Source organism: Ictalurus furcatus, chromosome 17 (assembly GCF_023375685.1).
Source record: "Ictalurus furcatus strain D&B chromosome 17, Billie_1.0, whole genome shotgun sequence".
Classification (NCBI taxonomy): domain Eukaryota; kingdom Metazoa; phylum Chordata; class Actinopteri; order Siluriformes; family Ictaluridae; genus Ictalurus; species Ictalurus furcatus.
Window position 1 is genome coordinate 23,693,799 of NC_071271.1, and position 22,514 is coordinate 23,716,312.

The 22,514-nt window shown below is 39.7% G+C and overlaps 1 protein-coding gene across 13 annotated transcripts in view; it reads right to left on the reverse strand.

Annotated features, from left to right (window-relative positions):
- rap1gap2a (RAP1 GTPase activating protein 2a) overlaps positions 1-22,514 on the reverse strand; it is a 107,183-nt gene that overhangs the window by 9,228 nt on the left and 75,441 nt on the right. For 6 of the 13 annotated variants that reach the window (XM_053647792.1, XM_053647796.1, XM_053647789.1 and 3 more), the window contains 18 exons: positions 20,697-20,732; positions 17,151-17,183; positions 15,460-15,492; positions 15,133-15,366; positions 13,736-13,839; positions 10,741-10,819; positions 10,404-10,457; positions 9,100-9,183; positions 8,881-8,981; positions 7,812-7,941; positions 7,476-7,631; positions 7,072-7,143; positions 6,894-6,980; positions 6,340-6,480; positions 1,604-1,747; positions 873-988; positions 520-618; positions 248-365 (listed from right to left, as the gene is read on the reverse strand). In XM_053647792.1, coding sequence (XP_053503767.1) covers positions 248-365; positions 520-618; positions 873-988; positions 1,604-1,747; positions 6,340-6,480; positions 6,894-6,980; positions 7,072-7,143; positions 7,476-7,631; positions 7,812-7,941; positions 8,881-8,981; positions 9,100-9,183; positions 10,404-10,457; positions 10,741-10,819; positions 13,736-13,839; positions 15,133-15,366; positions 15,460-15,492; positions 17,151-17,183; positions 20,697-20,732 — 1,821 coding nt within the window. Of the gene's footprint in view, positions 1-247; positions 366-519; positions 619-872; positions 989-1,603; positions 1,748-3,275; positions 4,026-6,339; positions 6,481-6,893; positions 6,981-7,071; positions 7,144-7,475; positions 7,632-7,811; positions 7,942-8,880; positions 8,982-9,099; positions 9,184-10,403; positions 10,458-10,740; positions 10,820-13,735; positions 13,840-15,132; positions 15,367-15,459; positions 15,493-17,150; positions 17,184-20,696; positions 20,733-22,514 lie in introns of those variants that run through there. The other 7 variants (XM_053647795.1, XM_053647791.1, XM_053647799.1 and 4 more) reach the window with 4 other exon arrangements.

Sequence of the window (22,514 nt, forward strand, 5' to 3'; positions counted from 1 at the left end):
ACTGCTGTGTTTTGTAATTGTGCCATGCTGTGTAATTGTGCTGTGTTGTTTGGTAACTGTGCAGTGTTAGTTTGTAACTCTGCTGTGTTTTGTAATGGCACGGTGTTCTTTTGTCACTGTGCAGTGTTGATTTGTAACTGTAATGTGCCCTAAAAGCTGTGCTGTTTTTATTTGCAACAGTGCTGCTTATCTCTGTGCTATGTCCTGTGTTGTGCATATCATTGTGTCAATGTGTTTAATGTCTGACCATGTCAAGCTCCTCCAGACCATCTCCCTCTCCAGCTGTGCTGCTAAAGCTGCTGGTGCTGGAGGACGAGCGGGAGATGTTGCTTCGGCTGCTGCACTCCTTCAGCTTCACAAATGGCCTGGACAACACGGCACAGTCAGAGAGAAGGAGGAACAATTAGAAATAGCAGTGAATTTATGACTGTTTAGAGGAACTGAATACATTCATACATCTTTTAGGTCATACTGTATAGTAAAAAAAAAAAATAACCAAGTAACTGCAGCACTGCTGACCTTTCCTTGTTTGGGCAGATTTCTGGTGAGCTTGGATTAGACGACGTCTCCGACCGTACTTCCTGCGAGTGTGGAAATACATCTGCTGTTTTGTGATCACTGTGAAAAGAATTTACAAAGAGTTTTAGTAAATCCTACATATTTTAGAAGGGCTTATTCGTTGTAAAAGCGAGCATTTTTGTACTGCTGGACATGCAAAAGCAGCGTATGATTTTTGAAATGATTATTTATTTATTTATTTATTTTTGCTGCTCCTTGCTATACTGGATTAATATTGGGTTGCTTTGCTACAGCCTTTCTTTGAATCATAATAATCCTCAGGAATATCATGCATGTGAGTGTGTGTTTGTAACCTGCGGGGTGGATGTCTCTCGGTAGGGCTCTCTGTGCTTGAGTGTAGCCTGGGAAACAGGCCTGAACGTCGTTTTACTGGACTTTTCATAGGAGACTTGGCCGACAGCACTGGAGGCTATGCACACAATCACACACAGAGCAGATACTACGTGTAAGACAAGGTAATAGTGCAGAACTAAATGAAAGGACTGCTTAATTTCATCCAATAAGGCAAACCCAGATCTTGGGTACAATGGGGTGGCCCGCTCACATTACATTAACGGCATTTGGCAGACGCTCTTATCCAGGGCGACTTACATTTATCTCATTTATACATCTGAGCGATTGAGGGTTAAGGGTCTTGCTCAAGGGCCCAACAGTGGTAGCTTGGCAGTGCTGGGGTTTGAACTCCAGACCTTCTGATCAGTAACCCAGAGCCTTTATCCACTGAGCCACCACTGCTTAGACCCAATGACATTACTAGGGTTGCAAGCTGTGGTGGCACAAAGTTCTGTGTTTATGTTTGTGAAAATTTACGTCCAAACCACACAGAGGAGTAGGCAAAAAAATTTCATTCTTTGATGCGCATTTAAAGTCTCTGCCGCATATTAATGCAAAATTATGCTGGCTAAAGTTTGCACATCCCTGCCAAAAAGCAGCAATTTCATCAATTAGTGATTCTTATAGATGAGATCACCTTATAAAATGAATCACCGCAGTTAGATACTTATTGAGGAGTATTCTCTCTCACCGTAAAGGTACTCTTTGTGCACTCAGCACTGCACTGCGGTAGCCCTCCTCCACTCATACTGGATGGTACACCTCCTCCTGCAGCTTTGTGTTTGTGAGAACCCACCATCGTCTCCATGGAGTGACTCCTCACCCGCATGGCCCTCTGAGAGACCAGACAGAGAAGAATAGAGAGTGAGAGAGAGAGAGAGAGAGAGAGAGACAGAGAGAGGTTTTAGTTCACATCAGCATTTTTAATAAAAAAAAAAATCTGAAACATCCGAAATCAGGTGTGTCGCTCCTCCTGAAGAGAGGATTAGAAGTTAGAGAATCAGAATCATTCTGCCCAGAAATAGTCTTGATGGTGGACTGACGTGAGTGCATTAATGCCTTGAACTAATTAAAGAAGTGGCCAGGAGCATAACTTTGAGTTAGTCAAACAATTTTGAGATAACAAATCTCAAAACTCTCAGATAATAAGTAACCATTTCAATGTAAAAAGTCACGATTTCAACATAAATCAAAGTTTTGGCATAATAAGTCAGACATTTTAGATAGAAAGTCAGACTTTTGAGATATAATAGGGCAGAATCATGAGACAAGTCAGAATTTTGAGATAATGAGTCAGAATTTTGAGATAAGTCAGAATTTTGAGATATAATAGGGCAGAATCATGAGACAAGTCAGAATTTTGAGATAATGAGTCAGAATTTTGAGATAAGTCAGAATTTTGAGATATAATAGGGTAGAATCATGAGACAAGTCAGAATTTTGAGATAATGAGTCAGAATTTTGAGATAATAAGTCAGAATTTTGAGATATAATAGGGCAGAATCATGAGACAAGTCAGAATTTTGAGATAATGAGTCAGAATTTTGAGATAATAAGTCAGAATTTTGAGATATAATAGGGCAGAATCATGAGACAAGTCAGAATTTTGAGATAATGAGTCAGAATTTTGAGATAAGTTAGAATTTTGAGATATAATAGGGCAGAATCATGAGACAAGTCAGAATTTTGAGATAATGAGTCAGAATTTTGAGATAAGTCAGAATTTTGAGATATAATAGGGTAGAATCATGAGACAAGTCAGAATTTTGAGATAATGAGTCAGAATTTTGAGATAATAAGTCAGAATTTTGAGATATAATAGGGCAGAATCATGAGACAAGTCAGAATTTTGAGATAATGAGTCAGAATTTTGAGATAATAAGTCAGAATTTTGAGATATAATAGGGTAGAATCATGAGACAAGTCAGAATTTTGAGATAATGAGTCAGAATTTTGAGATAATGAGTCAGAATTTTGAGATAATAGGTCAGAATCTTGAGACAAGTCAGATTTTTGTTATAGTAAGTCAGAATTTTGAGATAAGTCAGAATTCACTATTTTAAAATAAAAAGTCAAAATTTTAACATTTTGAAATAACATTTTCAAAATTGTGTGGTCAGAATTTTAAGATAAGTCTACATTGTGAGATAATAAGTCAGACTTTTGAAGTGGTAAGCCAGCATTATGTGATAAGTCTGAATTCTGAGATAGTGAGATACTATTCTAATGTAAATGCAAAAACTTCAAGAAAAGTAAACAAAAAAAATGGACATAATAATTCAGAATATTGATATGCTGCTGCCAAATATGATATGCGACCCCCCCCCCCCCAACACACACACACACACACACACACACACACACACACACACACACACACACACACATTTTCTGTTTTCCCCCACATTTGGCTGTCTGTAGTTTCTTGTAATATGTTAAAGTGACCTGAAATGCAAGCTACTGCCCAGCAGACTAATACACACTTTTACGGTGGCACACACACCTTCCCCTTCAGCAAGAAAGAATACTAGCTACCCATTTTTATTTATTTTTTTGGTAACTCTTAACAGAAGACATTACAGGGCTCTTTAAACAATACCAATACCACTATGTCTCTCACACAGTGACTCATGATGCACAGAAATGCCAAGGTCACGTCACTACCAAATCCAGCCAGCAGATGGAGTCATACACATTCACAATCACTGCATGCCACACGATCGAGATGTAAAGTGGAACAGAAACAACACAATGTCCTCAATGGTTATCAAATCACTTTATTTCCATGTCACTCTGTGTTTTTTTAGTGACCACATTCTCACGTCACGATAATATCTACATTACTTCCTTAACACTTCATGGTACACTTGTGTTTGGTCCAGTTATCTTTTGCAACAGTCATAACATAAGCATGAGTATGCACAAAGTCAAGCTCACAAACAAAAGCAGCAATCAAATGCCATGTTTTGTGAGGTGTATGTGGTGATGTAGGGTCATGCAGCGGGCATCTGTGTCATCTGAATGTGGACGAAGACAGTGACTGCTGCTATGCAAATCAACACGGCGTGAGCAGTGTGGGATTGTACAATACCCGACACACTCCTGCACACTGCCTGCAAACAGCCACACACACACACACACACACACACACACACGTACACAAAGTCACACGGTGCTGCTTTGCAGAGACTGCCTTTTGAGTTCAATAATGTACAATATTTCCTTTTATTTGACATTTTATGGTTGTTATGGTTGCCAGATTAATTGCACATGAATGATGTTGTTTTATTCAGCTTACACATCTCAACAGAAAATGTTTGCACTGATATCCACACTGAAATCAAGAACTATCTACAATTGTGGCTTAGATCTCAGTGCAGGTGTTTTATTTTGTTTGAGATACTGGATGAAACAATTCAGTTCAAGTACGGATGTGAATTACATATATATATATATATATATATATATATATATATATATATATATATATATATATATATATATATATATATATCTAAGAATGTTGAATGAAGGATTGTGGTGAACTGGGGTGTTTGGATGCTGTCGCCCACCCTCTTTCACACGTTCACCCAGGTTTGTTGATGGTGGAGTGGCTGATGGTGTCCCAGGGCGCCCTCATGTCTGTCTGGTCTGGTCTGCACTTATATAGCGCTTTTCAAACCTTAATGGTTCCAAAGCGCTTTACACTGTGTCTCATTCACCTATTCACACACACACACTCACACACCAATGGTAGCAGAGCTGCCATGCAAGATGCTAACTTGCCATCGGGAGCAACTTGGGGTTCAGTGTCTTGCCCAAGGACACTTCGGCACGTGGGAGTCAGGTGGTCCGGGAATCGAACCGCCAACCCTACGATTAGTGTACAACCCGCTCTACCACCTTCTGGCTCTCCCTTTTAGTTATGCTGTCATAGCAATGTAAAGTACATTGTCCTTAACCATTACGGGGCAATAAGCATACCTAATAATCTCTCTCTCTCTCTCTCTCTCTCTTTCTGACAAGCTACACATGATACTCCTGAGATGCCAGTGATCCTGACCCCTTCCGCTCTCTGTATCTGCCTGATCCATCCTGATGCCCTACTTCTGGTTGGAGTTCTCATCAATTGGAAGTCACCAGCTGCTGCTGAGGATGGCCACACATGGTGCAGACTAAAGATCAATGCATTGAAATTACTGAGCATGGTACCACTTAAAGACCATGAGATGGCTTTGGACCTCAATTCATATAAACTGTTATGCTATGATGGCTAGGACAACAGTTGCTACAAACACTTTGCACTCAAGTCTCCATCAGTGAACAGTGGAGAAGTTCAACAAAACAGACTTCATGTAAAAAACTGTAATGAATTTTCCCGGTTACACGACTGCACTATTTGAGCATGTAGTATTTAGCACATTTATAGAAGGGATTTATTTATAATCGCACTATCCGGTGTCACCCAGATGACGATGGGTTCTCTTTAGAGTCTGGTTCTTCTCAAGGTTTCTTCCTCATAGCATCTCGGGGAGTGTTTCCTCAGCACCGTCGCCTCTTGCGCGCTCATTAGGGATAAATTCATACATTTAAAATCTATATCCTGAATTTATATATTTCTGTAAAGCTGCTGTGGGACAATGTCCATTGTTAAAAGCGCTGTACAAATAAAACTATGAATTGAATTGAATTAGCATGTAATGCCAACTTCCACCACAAGGGGCAACAAAGGATTAGAGTAAACTCTGAGAAGACTGACTAGTAGTTTTCTGGTATTATGAAATAGTGCCCTATTCCCTATCCTGCACTGGATATTCTTCACTATGCTAACAAATATAATTTATAAAATGACAAAACTCCCAAATGATAGGAGGGTAACAAGCGTTTGCCCCTAGTTGTTGAAATGTTACTTTCCCCCCTCCAGTTCTACAAAGGGTGAAAGGGAATTTGGTATCTTACTGTTAGCCAATAAGCTTTCAGGGCTTGAATGCATATAGAGCATATTCCTTTTAACAGGAAAATATATAATTAAAGAATCAGTCTGTAATTTTTAGACACTTGTACTGTGAACTGTAGAACATGACAAGCCTTCCCATTTCCTTCCAAATTGACCCTCTGCAAACCATCTTTTTAAAGTGAAAGGTCCAGGGAAATGATCTGGCTAGGGGTGGAGCTTATTTCTGGGCCAGAAAAATATTAATCAAAGCCTGAAATGATTCAAACTAGCCAGATAATTGCAAAAATAAACCAACGGTTATTCTAAATTGTCTTTGAAAGCATGTGATTATTAGAAGTCCACAAACAAATGATCATGATGTCAGAGTTGCACACCACACCTTTAATATAATTTCAGAGTTCTCTAGGTCTATCTATTGAAAGCATTTCCATACATTAGAGGCATGTTTTGGTGTGATAAATCATCCTCACCTTGAAGGACTCCAGCAGACCTCCATGGCCTCCGTTCTCCAGTTTGTCCTCCCCTGTGACTGAACCCACCCCCATCGTGGCCTGGGTCTGTCTGTGCAGCTCATCATGCAGATTATCCAGGAGCGCCGCTCGCGTCCTTCCCTGAAACACCCACAAATACACATGCACTCATCAGGGTAGTCTTAGAATTATTCGAGTGAATGACGTAGCTACTGAATGACCAGCTACCCTGGCTAGTTGTTTGTTTGTTTCTCAAATTTATCAGCCGGTCAACATTTTCACCAAGCCAAACCCATCATTGATTATTTCCTTGATTTCATCAGCTCAACTTTAATTCACCATCATTTATATTGAATCTGTTTAATCAACGACATTCATATCGACATAGAATCTGTACACAGTTTATAATAAAAACTCCAGCGTCAGCAGTTTTCAGCAGCTAACACCTGCTGACATCTAATGAAACCCCACATAGCTTACTATTAATATAATGAAAGCATCTGCTTGGTTATGCCTGTAGTTGCATAAAAACATGCAGTGTTGTTCTTGCTCACCTCCAGCTTGGCAAACTTGTCAGACTTGTAGCAAGCGTTCTCAGCATTGATCAGTTTTGTGAGCAGAAATTCACGGAACTCGGGACCCTGTGACGTGAAGGGACAAAACCAGTATCTGATGAGTATTATTCTCATCCTCCAGACGCATGCAAAGGCACAGCTTTTATTGCTCGATCACCTTTTTAAAAACGGCACGATTTGGTAGAGGTGGGCCGAACGGCGGGACGTCTTCTCGAGCCGTGACAGAAACCTGGGGTGCGAATCAGGAAGACATATTATCAGGAGTTTATCAGGTGTGGACAAGCAGATTACCTTGTGGACAAGTAGGATTAATAGGTCCTTGAGTATTAATAGGAATAGGAAAATAGGAATTTGAGTATTCACCGATTTCCATTAGTTAATGCGTTTAGTTAGATAACTAGCTCATCATCATTTGGGATTAAACTACGTTAACCTTTCAGGTTGCCAGGTAGCCAAAACATAAGACTGGGCAAGCTTTCACTTGCTAATGAATTTAGGATTTGTCCATCCCTGTTGATCAGTAGTCTGAATGGTTTAAAGGACGTTCTGAGTGTACAGTACCTTGTAGGTGGTGTGATCAGTACAGGGGTTTTCAGCCTGCACTAACACATAGGCATGGAGGAAGTTAGACGCGATCATGTCAGGTACAAACGGAGTGGGTTCTTCCTGGAAAACCGCAGCAACGATGTCGTTCCCGATGTGTCTCTTCCTCTGCAGCTACAACATACAGCGTTAGATTCAGCACTGAAGCTCGACCACAGAACACTTCTTTAAAATGGTCTTACATCAGCGCTAATGTCTAGACCAAGAATCTATTACGCCATCACGTTGGTTACACAGTAAAGCTTTCTGGAAAACAAACAAACAGAGCTCTCTGATTGGAGATTGAGTGTCTACCTGCTGTACGTCTCCCTCTGTGAAGGGAAGTTTCGTCGAGACGTGGAACATGATTTCTCGGTTTCGGAAAACAGTGTAGACCGACTGAGTTCCTGTTTGTCCATGAGACACGTCCAGACCACCACGGAACCTGAAGGCCAAAGTGACATCCAGGAAATGATGTGACATGTTACACATTTCCACTGCCAGTCAGAAGTTTTTAAACACCTGGAGTGTTTTTATCCCAGTTTATACCACAGCGCTGTTCAATAGACGTCGTCACAAAGCAGCTTTACGGAAATCCGTAGATTTCGACCCCTAATGATGGTGAGGAAAAACTCTCTGAGACGACAGGAGGACATCGAACAATAGTCCTGGGAATGTATGCGTGCGTACAATACATGGTCATTCATTTGTGGATTTGTTTGGCAAAATAAACCTGCCTGATCCCAAAGGCTTCGATCGACGAAGACACGTTTGGTGTCTGATATCTGCTTCTTTGGATTTGCACCAGCGCTAATAATAATAACTAATAGGGATGGGAAACATAATAAGTTGTTAAATCCATCACATTTTATTCTTAAAAGATTATACATTGATGCACAAAATATTATAATGACCTTTACAAAGATACTGTATATGTATGTTTTTTGATTGAACTAAATTGGTTGATATCTCCCTCCACTGGCATCCTGTAGCCGCTCGTATCAAATTCAAGGCCTTCATGCTCACGTACAAGACCTTGTCTGGAACAGCACCTCCTACCTCAACTCTCTCCCGAAGGCTTACGTTCCCTCACGTAATCTCACGAAAAGACATTACGTCGTCGGGTGGGAGATATGACACAATCACATTACAGTGTTTTAAAACACGTGACATTTTTTGCGAATAACGTGCCAACAAGTAGATATTTACAGTGGATTTTGGGCGAGACGGATTTGCATTAGCCCCGTACTGTGGCTGGGCTGAAGAAGTAAAGGTTGTTTGGAGTGAGAAGAGATCGGTGTAATATTAGGTGTGATTTTTGATCACGCTTAAACACGCGTAATTTCATTAGGTGTGCGTGTGTTGTGTCGCGATGTTGAGTTACCCTTTAAAATCCTGCAGCTCTATGTTGTCTCCCAACACACTGAGAAATTCGGCAAATGCCGGCGTCTCTTCGTTATTCCCAAATAACTCTTCTTCAGACGTCTGAGACCGAAGGAGGGAACAGAAATGTGAGAAAGGTGTGGAAAAGTGTAAAAACTCTGGGGTTGGGTTCTTGCATATTTTACCTGAATGCTTTTGAGTAACATTCGGTGTCACTCACCTGCCCAAACTTCTGATATATGACCCCGAACTTGAAGGTGTTATTGACTTCGTGCTCGTCGAAGCCGACTATCAGCTGAGACGCCTGAGGGAGGAGAAAAAGACAGCGATTGTGAGACGGAGCCAGCCGGAGGAGCATATGTGTGTGTCAGGACTCTTTATAATTCAAGAAGGGCTTCGTGTTGGCCATGGCTGAGAGACCAAATGGGGTCCAGAGATGATCCAGGCAATGCTGAAACACTCCTACACACACACACACACACACACACACACATACACACACACACACACACATTCACACAGAGACAGAGCCTGTGGGCATTACTGAAGCAGATGGACTTTACAGCACCCTGGGGTACACACACATTAGCCCAGATGTCCTGAGTAGTGCAGTGTAGTGAGCACTGTAAATAGAGCAGAACCCTGTCCCCATTAGCCTCATGAGAAAAAAAAGTCAGCAGGTAGAACTTGAGAAAGTTCTAGACTAAAATTAACACCCCTGAAATGACTATCTATCTAGCTAGCTAGCTATCTTGCCTCATTTGTAAGTTGCTTTGGATAAAAGTGTCTGCTGAATGAATAAATGTAAATAAATGTATCTATCTAGCTATACATCTATCTAGCTAGCTAGCTAGCTATGTTGAGAAAACAGTTGACGGGGGTTTTTTTTTTTAATTATTTTGAGTGGTAGCTTAATGGTTAAGACGTTGGACTATTAATCAGAAGGTTGTGAGTTCAAATCCCTGCATTGCCACTGCTGGACCCTTGAGATAAATGTAGGGCGCTCTGAATAAGGGCGAATCCGGATCCTGGGAATACTGAGCACTGAGTGAATTAGACCGTGATTGGGACACCAGTCCATCACATATCCCCATGAACACCCGCATTCACACACCCATTCACACTTGGGGGAAGTTTAGCATATCTACCAATCGCAAGGTTTTTGGGAGATGGGAGGAAACCAGAGAACCTGGAGGAAATGGACATGGACACGGAGAGAACACACGAAACTCCACACAGAGAGTGATCTGAGCTCAGGATCGAGTTGAGAACCCTGGAGCTCTGAGTAGGCAACACTACTCACTACACCACTGTGCCATGAGTTGTTTTTTTTGTTTGTTTGTTTTTTTTGTTTTTTTAAATCAAAATATGTTTAAACTCAAAATATCAGTTTAATGTGTTTATTAACTTTCTACATTCAGTTCTTCCTATTTTGTTTTATACTGTAGCTATGGAGCTATAAACTAAACTAGAATTTCAAATAAAATCTGAAGCACGTAAACAAATTTTCGGTAACGCACTCACCCTCGGGTAAAGGACAGGATTAAACTTCAGACCTGTGACGTCATCACAAAGCAGCTGAAACACAACACAGGCAATTGGGCACATATACAGTTGTATGCAAAAAAGTTTGGGCACCCCAACCCAGATTATTTGTTGAACACAACCTCTACGGGAATCTGTTTTTTTTTAAATAACAATTTTTCTGCAAATATTAATGCTTTGTGTTTGAACTTATACATATAGTTGAACTTAAAAATATTGTATAACTTTATATTTTATCATTTATGTTTGAAAACTGCGTTGTTACAAAGATCTGCATATGTCATGGCTTGGAAAAAAGTTGATCGACGATACACACCTTGGCAATCTGAGGAACACTGGGCAGCTGGTGCAGTCCCTCCAGTGGAATCTTGTCATGAAGTGTCTTTGTCTTTGACCTGAAAGATTACAAAATGAAGACACAAATGTTCTGCAACACTTCATATAAAGACAGTGTTAATTTTTTCCAATTAACCTCTCAATTAAGTTCAATTTTATTTGTATAGTGGATAGCAGATTTAGATCCCTAATGAACAAGCCAGAGGTGACAGTGGAGAGGAAGTCATGGGATAAGCACAGAACAGTCCTTAATACAGCAGTAGTTCTGACAGGTGAGATTATCCACTGAAGCAAGGGTGAGACATTTTTGGGAAGTGTAAATCTACAGGGTGTCTATATGGGACCATCTACAGCAATAGAAGTAGAGCCCCAGAATGAATCGGGAAGAGCCTGATTCAACTACAAAGTCAACTGTCATGACACGCAAACATACGTTCTAACAAAATCTGACATCAAAATTGTCATTCGTCTGTGACAGCTGACACCTATTTATGTCAGATATCACAAAGGGCTTATATAACCCTATGAACACCACCCTTAACCCAGTAATTATGGCTTTGTACAGTAACAGACAGACTCTATAATTCCAGAACCAACCAGTCAATCTTTTCATGAAGGTATTTCCCCTACTGTAGCTCATAAAAAACACCCACAGTCTTCTAAATAGGACTCAGTGATTGGCTATTATCCGATCCGCCATAACCACAAAGCTCATAAACCATCATTCTTTTACGTCAGGAAGATGTCCAAAACAGAGGCACAAGCAATGCATCAGGACACACAAGGAATATATAATAAAGGGCCCAGCGCCGCAGGTGCACAGGCACCTATTGTAATTGTTAGTGTTCTTCTGAGTGTTCTTGAGTCTATGGCAGCCCATAGAACCATACATAGGAAAGTTATGAAATTTGGCACACAGATAGAGGACAGTCTGCAATGTTACCGTAGCAAATTTAGAGTTGCTAAACCCTCTAGCGCCACCAACAGCTCAAATTTGCATTCATATTTATGCTAATAACTTTTCAACAGTAAGGACTAGAATCTCCATTGTGCAATCTTCATTGTTCACACTTGGATTTCATCTGATTCCTCGGCTCGTGCCAAGTCGAATGCACCCTATGACATCATGTTCCATCGTGAACAATGTTTTCTGTCATTTTGAATTTTTTTGTCAGTATAAAAATCATACTTTTTCAAACTTCTCTGAGACTGTTGGTCCAATTTTCATGAAAATCCAAACAGATCCCCTTCAGACCATGGCAACAAACAGTTATCGAATTCAAGTTGACTAGTCAAACCGTTCTCGAATAACATGCAACGATCTCTACAGAGAGCACGCTGAAATGGACGTGCGGCTATATCTCTGAACGCTTTAGTGTACTCAGAACAAATATAGTATATGTCATAGCCATCATGACTTGAGGGTAGCTACACAGTTTCGGAACAGCGCCACCTAGTGCTCATGAGATATGAAAAAAATCTCCTTTTTATGCTTTTCGGATTGTTTGTCCGATTTTCACCAAAATCGACTCAGATCATCTTCAGTCCATGCCAGCAGGAAGTTATGGATTTCTTGTTGATAGACCAAAATAAACTATTGGTCATGCTCTGATGCTTGCTTAGCTCCTAACCTTGCCTCTGTTGTACTTGGCCCTGTAATTGCTGCTTGCAGCTATATATATATATATATATATATATATATATATATATATATATATATATATATATATATATATATATATACATACACACATATATATATATCAACTGTATATTATATACATTATATATACATTATATGTTATATATAAAAAAAGCATTATATATAATGCTTTTATATAAATATATATATATCTTTATATATTTATATATTATGCTTTTATACATATTTTTATATAATATTCCTATAAAGAACATTTAAACCCGAATGTCTCATTAGTGATTGATTCATCTGTCTAATTAACTATGTTATGAGTTTTGATTACTGTAGAAACCTAATATAAAGTCAATATTTGTAGAGAAATATCAAGTTTTAATGTGAATAAATTATAAGAAATTGTGCATGTTCAGAAAAACAAAACCTGTTTATGAAAGGGTTAAATGTGACATTTGGGGTACATTTTGTTAGACCGCAGTGCGAGAGTTAATCTGAACCCATTACATTAAAATGCAAATGAATAGGGTTTGTGGCGAAAGACTAATTGTTGATTGGATGCCCGGCGTTAAAATGAAATCATGTGAAGTATAAAGGGACAGCGGGACAGGAAGTGACTCACTGAAGGTCGCCGTTGATCTGTTTACATTCAACAGCGAGAAGCTGTTTTCACACTCATTATTGGGATGAATGTAAATGTCTGGGCTTTGTCTCAATCGCACGTTCAGCCATTAAACAGATTTGATCAGATTTTAACCATTCACATTTGCTGTAAAAGTCTCCTTAGACAGAATATGACATCAAACAAAGCAATGAATTTGATGAAATTTGAGTTTATCGCTAGCATTTATTTCTAGATGGCTTCCTAGAGGTCTCCTGCTGATTGAGCAATAAATAAATGCACCCCGTATATGTATTGTACCACTGATGTGACTAAATTTCCTTCTAGATTCGCTTCTCTAATTCTGACTCAATTTCCAAGCGTTTCTTCGGTTCTTCTTTCTTTTTGTCTTCTTTTTTTCCCCCTCTCTCTCTCTCTTGCTGTCACTTCACTGTCCCAATGTTTCAAATTAACTACTTCAAACGTATCTTTTCCAAAAATGTATCAGCTTTTGTTCAGACATGAGCTGTCCTAGAAATTACAGGACGTATCGTTCTGGCAGAGTGATATCCTGTCATTCCTGGCTTGTGTTCAAACCTAACACCATCCTGGTTAATTCTATTAACTATTGTAAATGCAAATATACAGTACATGTGAAGACGTGTTCAAAAAAGAATGTAGGTTAGCGCGCGCGTGCGTGTGTGTGTGTGTGTGTTATACCTGAGCATAATACGAAGGAATTCCTGACCTTCATCCTCCTCATGCTTTAAAGACATAATGAGGTTTCCCAAACTACTGCCTGTGCAATAATAGTTCATGTGCTCCTGAAAGAGAGAGAGAGAGAGAGAGAGAGAGAGACAGAGAGAGAGAGAGATGCTTCAATTTCATTTCCTGAATTCCTCACCAGCTCCATCCATATCCTCTTCACTCAGAGACATGAGGAGAAAATGGTTCATTCTCCAAACTGCTGATTTCACATCCAGCTCAGCTCCATGTAAGTGTCATTTTCGCGTATTTCTATCAAGCTCTCCGTGAGACGTTAATGCTACGAGGAGAAAACGGCTCCAAAACGGAGAGCTTTTATACTGCGACGACGAGAAAAGAATGGCATTACAGGTGTACTCTTGACACTGAGACATGTTGACCTTTTAGACCTCAGACTGCTTGAGAAACGAAAAACGTTAGCTTGGAAAATGCCTAAAGTACCTTTAACCGTATATATGCTGAGTAACAAATGGTCTGAATGATGCTTTTTCACACCTGCGAAACTACTAAAACGGCCTGCGAGCGTTTCTATACCCTCGTGTAAGTGCGAGCGCAAGGCTTTATGAATATGTATCAGTATGCCAATCAGAAATGGGCCCCTTAAATCTTCCACTTTAGGAAGCAGCAACAAGAAGAAACGTAACAAAAAACTGCTGTTGTATATCTGTACTGAATTGTACTGTAGGTATTGTCAGCACATAGCTCGCCACATTACTAGGTGCTATTACACGATCTTGCATTTGCCACAGGTAGACATTTCGGTATCAGTGTCTCGACTTGCATCATTTTTTGAACCGTCAATGCACACCTCAACAACAGCTGTAATATCACAACTAAGCTACTGCACGAAATTGAAAATGAAATGAAATAGATGAAATAAAGTGGCGTTGGCATCATGTTATGAATATTAAACCACTTAGAAGAGTGCGTTTATAGGAAAACAACCAACGACCGTTGTTTTTTTTGCTTTCTATAACATACCACAGAGACTAACCATTTATTATTTATTACAGAGTGATGCGCTGTATTTGTTTTTATTCGCTTTTATTTATATTTCTCTCGAAATGCAGCTCGTCGTATCATATCACAAAACCCTGACACTGAAGACTCCTTCCATAACTGCTTAATAAATGCCTCCTGTGCACCATATGAACTTGTACACATTGTACAAGTCTGTTTACGTGGAATGTCTGCCATATCCTGAGCTAACAGAGAGATTAATACACGTTCAGTATGGGATGATGTACTGTATAGTGTTCCTGGGCCATGTTATTTCTCGTGACGTAGCTGAGAGATGTTGAGACGCATGTGGTAAAAGATAGTCCTGTGAGTTTAATTGGATTTATACTCACTCTTCCGAGAAAGTGTTTTCGGTACGCTCGCGCTGTGCTGTTGCTCTCCAGTCTGTATCCAAGGCCTCCTCCTCCTCCTTCTCCTCCGAGTCCTGTGCCTTCGTTCTCCTCTTCGTCACAGAAGCTACTGTCTGAGGATGTCGGAGTGCCCAGAGGAGCCTCTGCGTCCTCGATCCAGTAACCTCCGAACTGGGGTAGGATCACTTGAGGGTACGGTCCGCCCTTTTCCAGCACCTAGAGAAACAGCAGGAGGATGGTAGTGATGAGAATGAGAGCAGTGACATGGAATCAGTATGAAGTCTTGGTGGTGATGTTGTCAGAACTCACATCCTCGATCCGGGGGTATGGGATGTAGTCGTCCTGTTAGGAAGAAAGAAAAGTTGATCAAGCATTTCCTCAAGCTCTAGGTTTTAAATTTTGGTTGCCCTAGATGTGATAATCCACTGAAAGATGCTCTGTCTACGTCTACACCTGTAACCTGGTTTACTTCTGGGAAAACGTCATTACTGCTTCATTGTAAAGAATGATAGGGAGAAATTCGTACATTTACAATGTATATCCTGAATGTATTTATTTCTATAAAGCTGTCTTTGTGGCCATGTCCATTGTTAAAAACGCCGTACAAGTCGAATACAAGTGAATCGAATTGAATACGTTTCATCATGACCTCTTCCCTCGACTGATTACTGTTCACATTCACATTACTGAGTCATTCGTTCACTCGTACTGTTGGCTAAATGTCTTATCAGGTCATTTAAACATTTTAAAACTCAGTCCGTTGCACTTCTCTGTTTTGATGACGATGTGACGGCACAGGCGCATCAAAGAAATTTCCAAAGCAGCTATATTATTATCCCGCAACTTATTAAAATCGTGCGGAAATCAAACTTAGCTCGCGAGGTTTTAGACATATTTCGGCAAACTGATTGTTTTTACCAGTGTTTTTGTTCAACTGGCTCCTTACACGACAAAGTTAGCAAGAAAACGCCATGGCACGGTTACAGTGTAGACTATATCCTCATGTAAGTTTTTGTAAAACACTCTATATTTATGTTTTCTTAAGATTAAGGTGTCAAAATCCATCCATCCATCCATCCATTTTCTATACTGCTTATCCTACAGGGTCACGTTGGAACCTGGAGCCTATCCCAGGGAGCATCGGGCACAAGGCGGGGTACACCCCGGACGGGTTGCCAATCCATCGCAGTTCAGGTGTTGAAATACAGAATGTTATAATTGGCAGAAAAAGACCATTTTGGCCAGTTTTCAAGAATAAATTCAGCCACAGCCAGATCGAACAGGTTTTTACTGACCGCCACACACTTTTCAGGCTTAAATAAGACAACATTTATTATAATATCAATACAACATATTTAAATTACCCAACACTACTAATTATATAACTTAAAACAGTTCCTCTACAAATACATTCCTCTAAATGTACAGCTACATGTACGAGAGAGTACCATCTCGGCTATTAAAGCTGTCATAGCATTATTTTTGAGAGTGTATTATCCCCCAGAAACCAGACAGCATTCCCCATAAACACACACACACACACACACACAGAGAGATGAAAAAAAAATAAATCAGACCAACAAAACTAAGCATTTTACCATGCACTACTAATAGAGCATGAACAGAAGTCAGTTTGTGCTTGCACTGTGTTCTTCTTTGACATTTCAGTCTGTTCTAGCACAGATTTCACTCTTGACCTTTATCACATCGGGACGTGGAAGATATTCACTGGAGGTATTTAATTTGAAGGTAACCCGAGGCCAGGACCTTGTTTCTTTTCTAAAGCTCTACTGAGTAAATGAATCGCAGCAACAGAAAGAAAAAAAAAGCAATGAAGGGAGCACAAGAGCAGGTATATATATATATATATATATATATATATATATATATATATATATATATATATATATATATATATGACACATGTACATGCACATGCACATACAGATACATATAGATACAGATACACACACACACACTCTCTCTCTCTCTCTCCACACCTTGTGCTTCTTAGTTTCCTCATATTTAGGAAGCTGGAGTGATCCACGGTTGCGTTAGAAAATGAAAAGGGAAAAGGTGTTAACCCAGAAACCACAAGACAGTATATTGTATTGCAGTCAGTGACAGTCAGTCGTTATAAGGGATGAGAAAAGTACTGAGAAATTATTCTAAAAAGAAAGTATGTGCCTTAATCTTAATCTTAATCTCAATTCAAAGTGGATGTTTCCAGCCAAATAATGCACTCTAGTGAAAAAAAACAACAACAACAAAAAAAACAAATTGCTACGCTTAAATGCACTCGAGTATTAAAGAGTTTGTTTTTAACTGATGAAATTATATTAATCTCAAAACAAACTTTTATCTAACTAACTTATAAAAGATGATTATTGTTTGAAAGCAACCGCACCATTATGCCGGTCATACGCATGGCTAATGCTACATAGTTTTGCTAATGGATTAATCAGAAGTAAAATATCCGGCAAATATTTACCATTAGCAAGAATTTGATTTGATGCTTAACCAATTTATGTTAGCTGCTGGTCTAAGCTTACATTAGCAAAGGAATCACACTAACCGCGTTAAATGTATCCAGTTAACATTAGCAAATTGGCTAAACTTACCCCAACATTTAAATTTATTTGAGACTAAATGGAATTCATGCTTTCTGTAGTTTTAAAGGAGATGCCTCGTTTAATCACTATATATCCGGGTATATTGAAGGTAGGGACAAGTTCCACACTGCAGTCTGGTGGTTTATACTGTAAATCTTCAGTCGCACATGGATAGCTATATGATTTGATGCTAAACTGAAATAACTGGACATGTTTGGGTTTTGTTTGGTTTTTTTTGTTGTTGTTGTTGGAAATGTAATTAATAAGAGTACAAGTTTTCAATTTCAGTAATACTCAAGTAAAGTATAAATACAGGAAAAATAATACTTAAGTATAAAAATGAAGTACTCTGTCATGTATCAAGGAGGGAACTCTGGACTTCATTTCCCAGCAGCCACTGCACCATACTACATCATTGTCACATGATCACCTGCACCTGTATCATGATTCTGTTTAACGAGCACTCCTATATATGGCCACTTTCTGTACTGCTTCCTGGTCTTACATATCGTCTAGCTATGCTTTTGTTCATGCTTCTATGTTTAATTTTTGCCCCAGTATTTTGCATGGTTAGTTAGTTAGTTAAATGTTATAAGATCTGCACTTGCTTCCATATCCATCTTTGTAACGTGACATACTCAAATGTTTTCCATTCCTGGCTGAGATATTACATGGGAAGGATAAAATCTAATATTTATCTTTCCAAGTCCCTGATGCTCTACTAAAAAAAAAAGGTAAACAGAAAGGTTGTAACCCTTTCATTCAAACAAACAAACAAAAATAAATACTAAACATATAGTTATGTCGTCTGTGATTATGTGACGTGTGCTCGATCTAATCTTAGTTTCTCCTCCAAGTATTCTCCTCAAGGCTTCCTTCTATCTTCGTATCTATTTTTATGTCTTTTTCTTCGGGTTCAACATGTTAATTAAACAACCCTTAAGGCAAGAGGAACATTCTCTTTTCGACCAGTGATGCATTTAACTCCTGGAATCTACAACCCTGTAGAATTTAGTTTCAACTAAACCTGGACCTGATATGCAGGTGCTAATGAAGGCCGTGATTAAGTAAAGAAGCAGGTGCGTTTGTTTAGGACTGGAAGTAACCTCTGCAGGCGAGTAGATATCCAGCAGCAGGCTTGGGGAGCCACGGCTCAGGAGATAATGGCAGATAATGGTGAGAGTCATCTTCATAAGTGTCTGTTCCAATACAGCTTATACAAAGCAGCCTGAATTGAGTCTGTGGCCATAGTGTTACATAGCAGGAGTCTGTGCTACATGTACCATACACTCTGAGTTTCTGTGTACAATCACATGCAAATGTATTTTATTTATATAGCAGAAGATAATGGTATATTAATCCTAAAAAAAAATAATGCTTGTTCGTTAGTTAGCTAGCAAAAGTGTTAGGGAAGTTAACATGACCATTAGAGGATGGATTTATTTTTTTTTTTTACTTTCCTCTCTCTCTCTCTCTCTCTCTCTCTCTCTCTCTCTCTCTCTCTCTCTCTGCTTCATGCTTAGGAGTTTCCCGAAAACGACAAGATCCAACACAAGGCTTGTCAGATCGGGAATAACATCAACACCTTAGATAAATATAAAAGACAGACAGTGGTGGCATGTTTGAGCCCATCACGCCAGTCCTGTTAACAGCTTTCATATATCCCAGCTTTAGTCTTCGCTCCATGCACGTCTTTGAACTTTGTATAAACACAACATGACGCTAGCTTTGTGGATTGTGTATATGATGGCTACGCTTGCTGATACTTGAACATTTCATCAGCTTCTTTGTACCTCTTGATAACAGACATGATAGTTGCCAGGACACTGTAGGGGTGCCTTTTCTTTTGAAAATCATTCTGTTTTCTCTTGTTTTTGGTTTCAAGAGGAAGAAAGAGAAGATGCTGCATTTTTTTTTTATTTCCCTTTGCAATAGGGAAAGTCATTTTGAAACTCTGAGCAATCCTTTGTTTATTATTTTGTCGTGAATCACCCTGGTGCTAATTCTTGAAATTACTAGTACTAGACATTAAAGCCTGGTTTATGCGTCGTCAGAACATCTAGAGGGCTTCTGAGAGCGGCCTGAAATGTACCCCTAAAAGCCTGGATTATATATGACTTTTTTTTTTTTTTTAATAATCTGAACAGCAGGATTTTTGTCTTGTTTTGTTTTATACTTGCCTGTACAGCCTGTACGTCAGACAAGAAATCATCTTTTTTTAACCTGCTTCAATCTGTACCACCTTCAGAAAAAAAAAAAGCATGAACCAGCCATAAAACCAACAGGGTGGCTGCAAACCTTCAAAGAATCCTCCCAGCTTTCATTTCGAAGAGCTCAGGCTCTTCGATCATCCACTCGAGATGTTTTCCTTTGAACATCTGCATCTGGTCGATATGTTTATCATATGGTACACAGAACAGGATAGCAAGCCTTGCTGAGCTCCTCGCTGAAAGGAGTGTTCTGTATATCGATCTGATTGATCTGACTACTGGAGACCATCCCTCGACCCCCCGCCCCGGCATACAAACCCGTGTCTGGTAGTGTATAGTCAGGTCAGTGAGTCACTCTTGTTCACATGCTAAAAAAACAAAAAACACCCGATTTCCAGATCACACCACTAACTAAACACCCACCACTGAGAAAAGTACTAGACGGATCAATGGCGCTTTAAAAGTGCTGGTATATTCAGGCTTCCTGTGCGGATCATTCAATCAGGGTGGTGTGGATAGCCTCCCTGCTGATCGCCCAGCTGGATAAACCACTTCAACTCTGCTAGCACTCGAGGACAAAATTGCTCACCTTCTTTCAAAATGACAGGCTTCATGTACACACTTGAGCCAAAAGCCAAGTAAAGCAGAAACGCCACCTGAAGCGCATGTTGTAGCAGTGTCACAAATGATCTTAATTAACTTGAAATAATCAGCACAATCTCACCTGCATCCTCTCCAGCATGTCGAAAAACTCGGCAGACTGAAAGCGGAAAACAAAGAGGCATTAGAATATGCAAAACATACACACAAATGTACTTCCTGTTAATGTACGTGCTTATGACATACAGATTTGGGAGTGAGAGAGTCTTGTGGAAAAATGAGCTTATGAAGCAGTGGTAGATCGAGACAATTTTATATGGGTTGGCAAAGAGTTTTGGAAGGGAGTTCTTTCATAAAACTATGATTTAAAAATAAAAAAAATGTAAAAAATTGTGTTGTAGTCATGCTTTTGTTGTTGTGTTTGCAGCAGTGGCTGTATATCTAAGGCAAATGTATGTGTTATGGTAATGCTCTTATTGCAAATACACTTTACATGACCCAAATTGTAACACCACCTCCATCCACCCCTACAGTATATTGAAGTGATTCTGGACCTCTACCATCTCTTAGATCCACTCCTATTATCACATAATTCTAGACTCCCCTCCCACCACTACGGAATAGTTCCACCCCTAACATGAAGTGACTCTGGACCCCGACCACTGCATCGATCTGTCCACATGATCACAGTATTCTGGACTTTTTTCTAGACCCCCTGTCACGCTATTGATCTGCTCCTACTTTGAAGTAATTGAAAACCCCATTAGCAACCAATAGATTCACCCCTATTATAAAGTGTTTCTGGACCCCATAGATCTCACATTAAGAATTGATTCTAGAGTCCTACCACCCCAAAGCTTCACCCCTATTATAAAGTGTTTCTGGACCCCATAGATCTCACATTAAGAACTGATTCTAGACTCCTACCACCCCAAAGCTTCACCCCTATTATAAAGTGTTTCTGGACCCCATAGATCTCACATTAAGAACTGATTCTAGACTCCTACCACCCCAAAGCTTCACCCCTATTATAAAGTGTTTCTGGACCCCATAGATCTCACATTAAGAACTGATTCTAGAGTCCTACCACCCCAAAGGTTCACCCCTATTATAAAGTGTTTCTGGACCCCATAGATCTCACATTAAGAACTGATTCTTGACTCCTACCACCCCAAAGCTTCACCCCTATTATAAAGTGTTTCTGGACCCCATAGATCTCACATTAAGAACTGATTCTAGACTCCTACCACCCCAAAGCTTCACCCCTATTATAAAGTGTTTCTGGACCCCATAGATCTCACATTAAGAACTGATTCTAGAGTCCTACCACCCCAAAGGTTCACCCCTATTATAAAGTGTTTCTGGACCCCATAGATCTCACATTAAGAACTGATTCTAGACTCCTACCACCCCAAAGGTTCACCCCTATTATAAAGTGTTTCTGGACCCCATAGATCTCACATTAAGAACTGATTCTAGAGTCCTACCACCCCAAAGCTTCACCCCTATTATAAAGTGTTTCTGGACCCCATAGATCTCACATTAAGAACTGATTCTAGACTCCTACCACCCCAAAGCTTCACCCCTATTATAAAGTGTTTCTGGACCCCATAGATCTCACATTAAGAACTGATTCTAGAGTCCTACCACCCCAAAGGTTCACCCCTATTATAAAGTGTTTCTGGACCCCATAGATCTCACATTAAGAACTGATTCTAGACTCCTACCACCCCAAAGGTTCACCCCTATTATAAAGTGTTTCTGGACCCCATAGATCTCACATTAAGAACTGATTCTAGAGTCCTACCACCCCAAAGGTTCACCCCTATTATAAAGTGTTTCTGGACCCCATAGATCTCACATTAAGAACTGATTCTAGACTCCTACCACCCCAAAGCTTCACCCCTATTATAAAGTTTTTCTGGACCCCATAGATCTCACA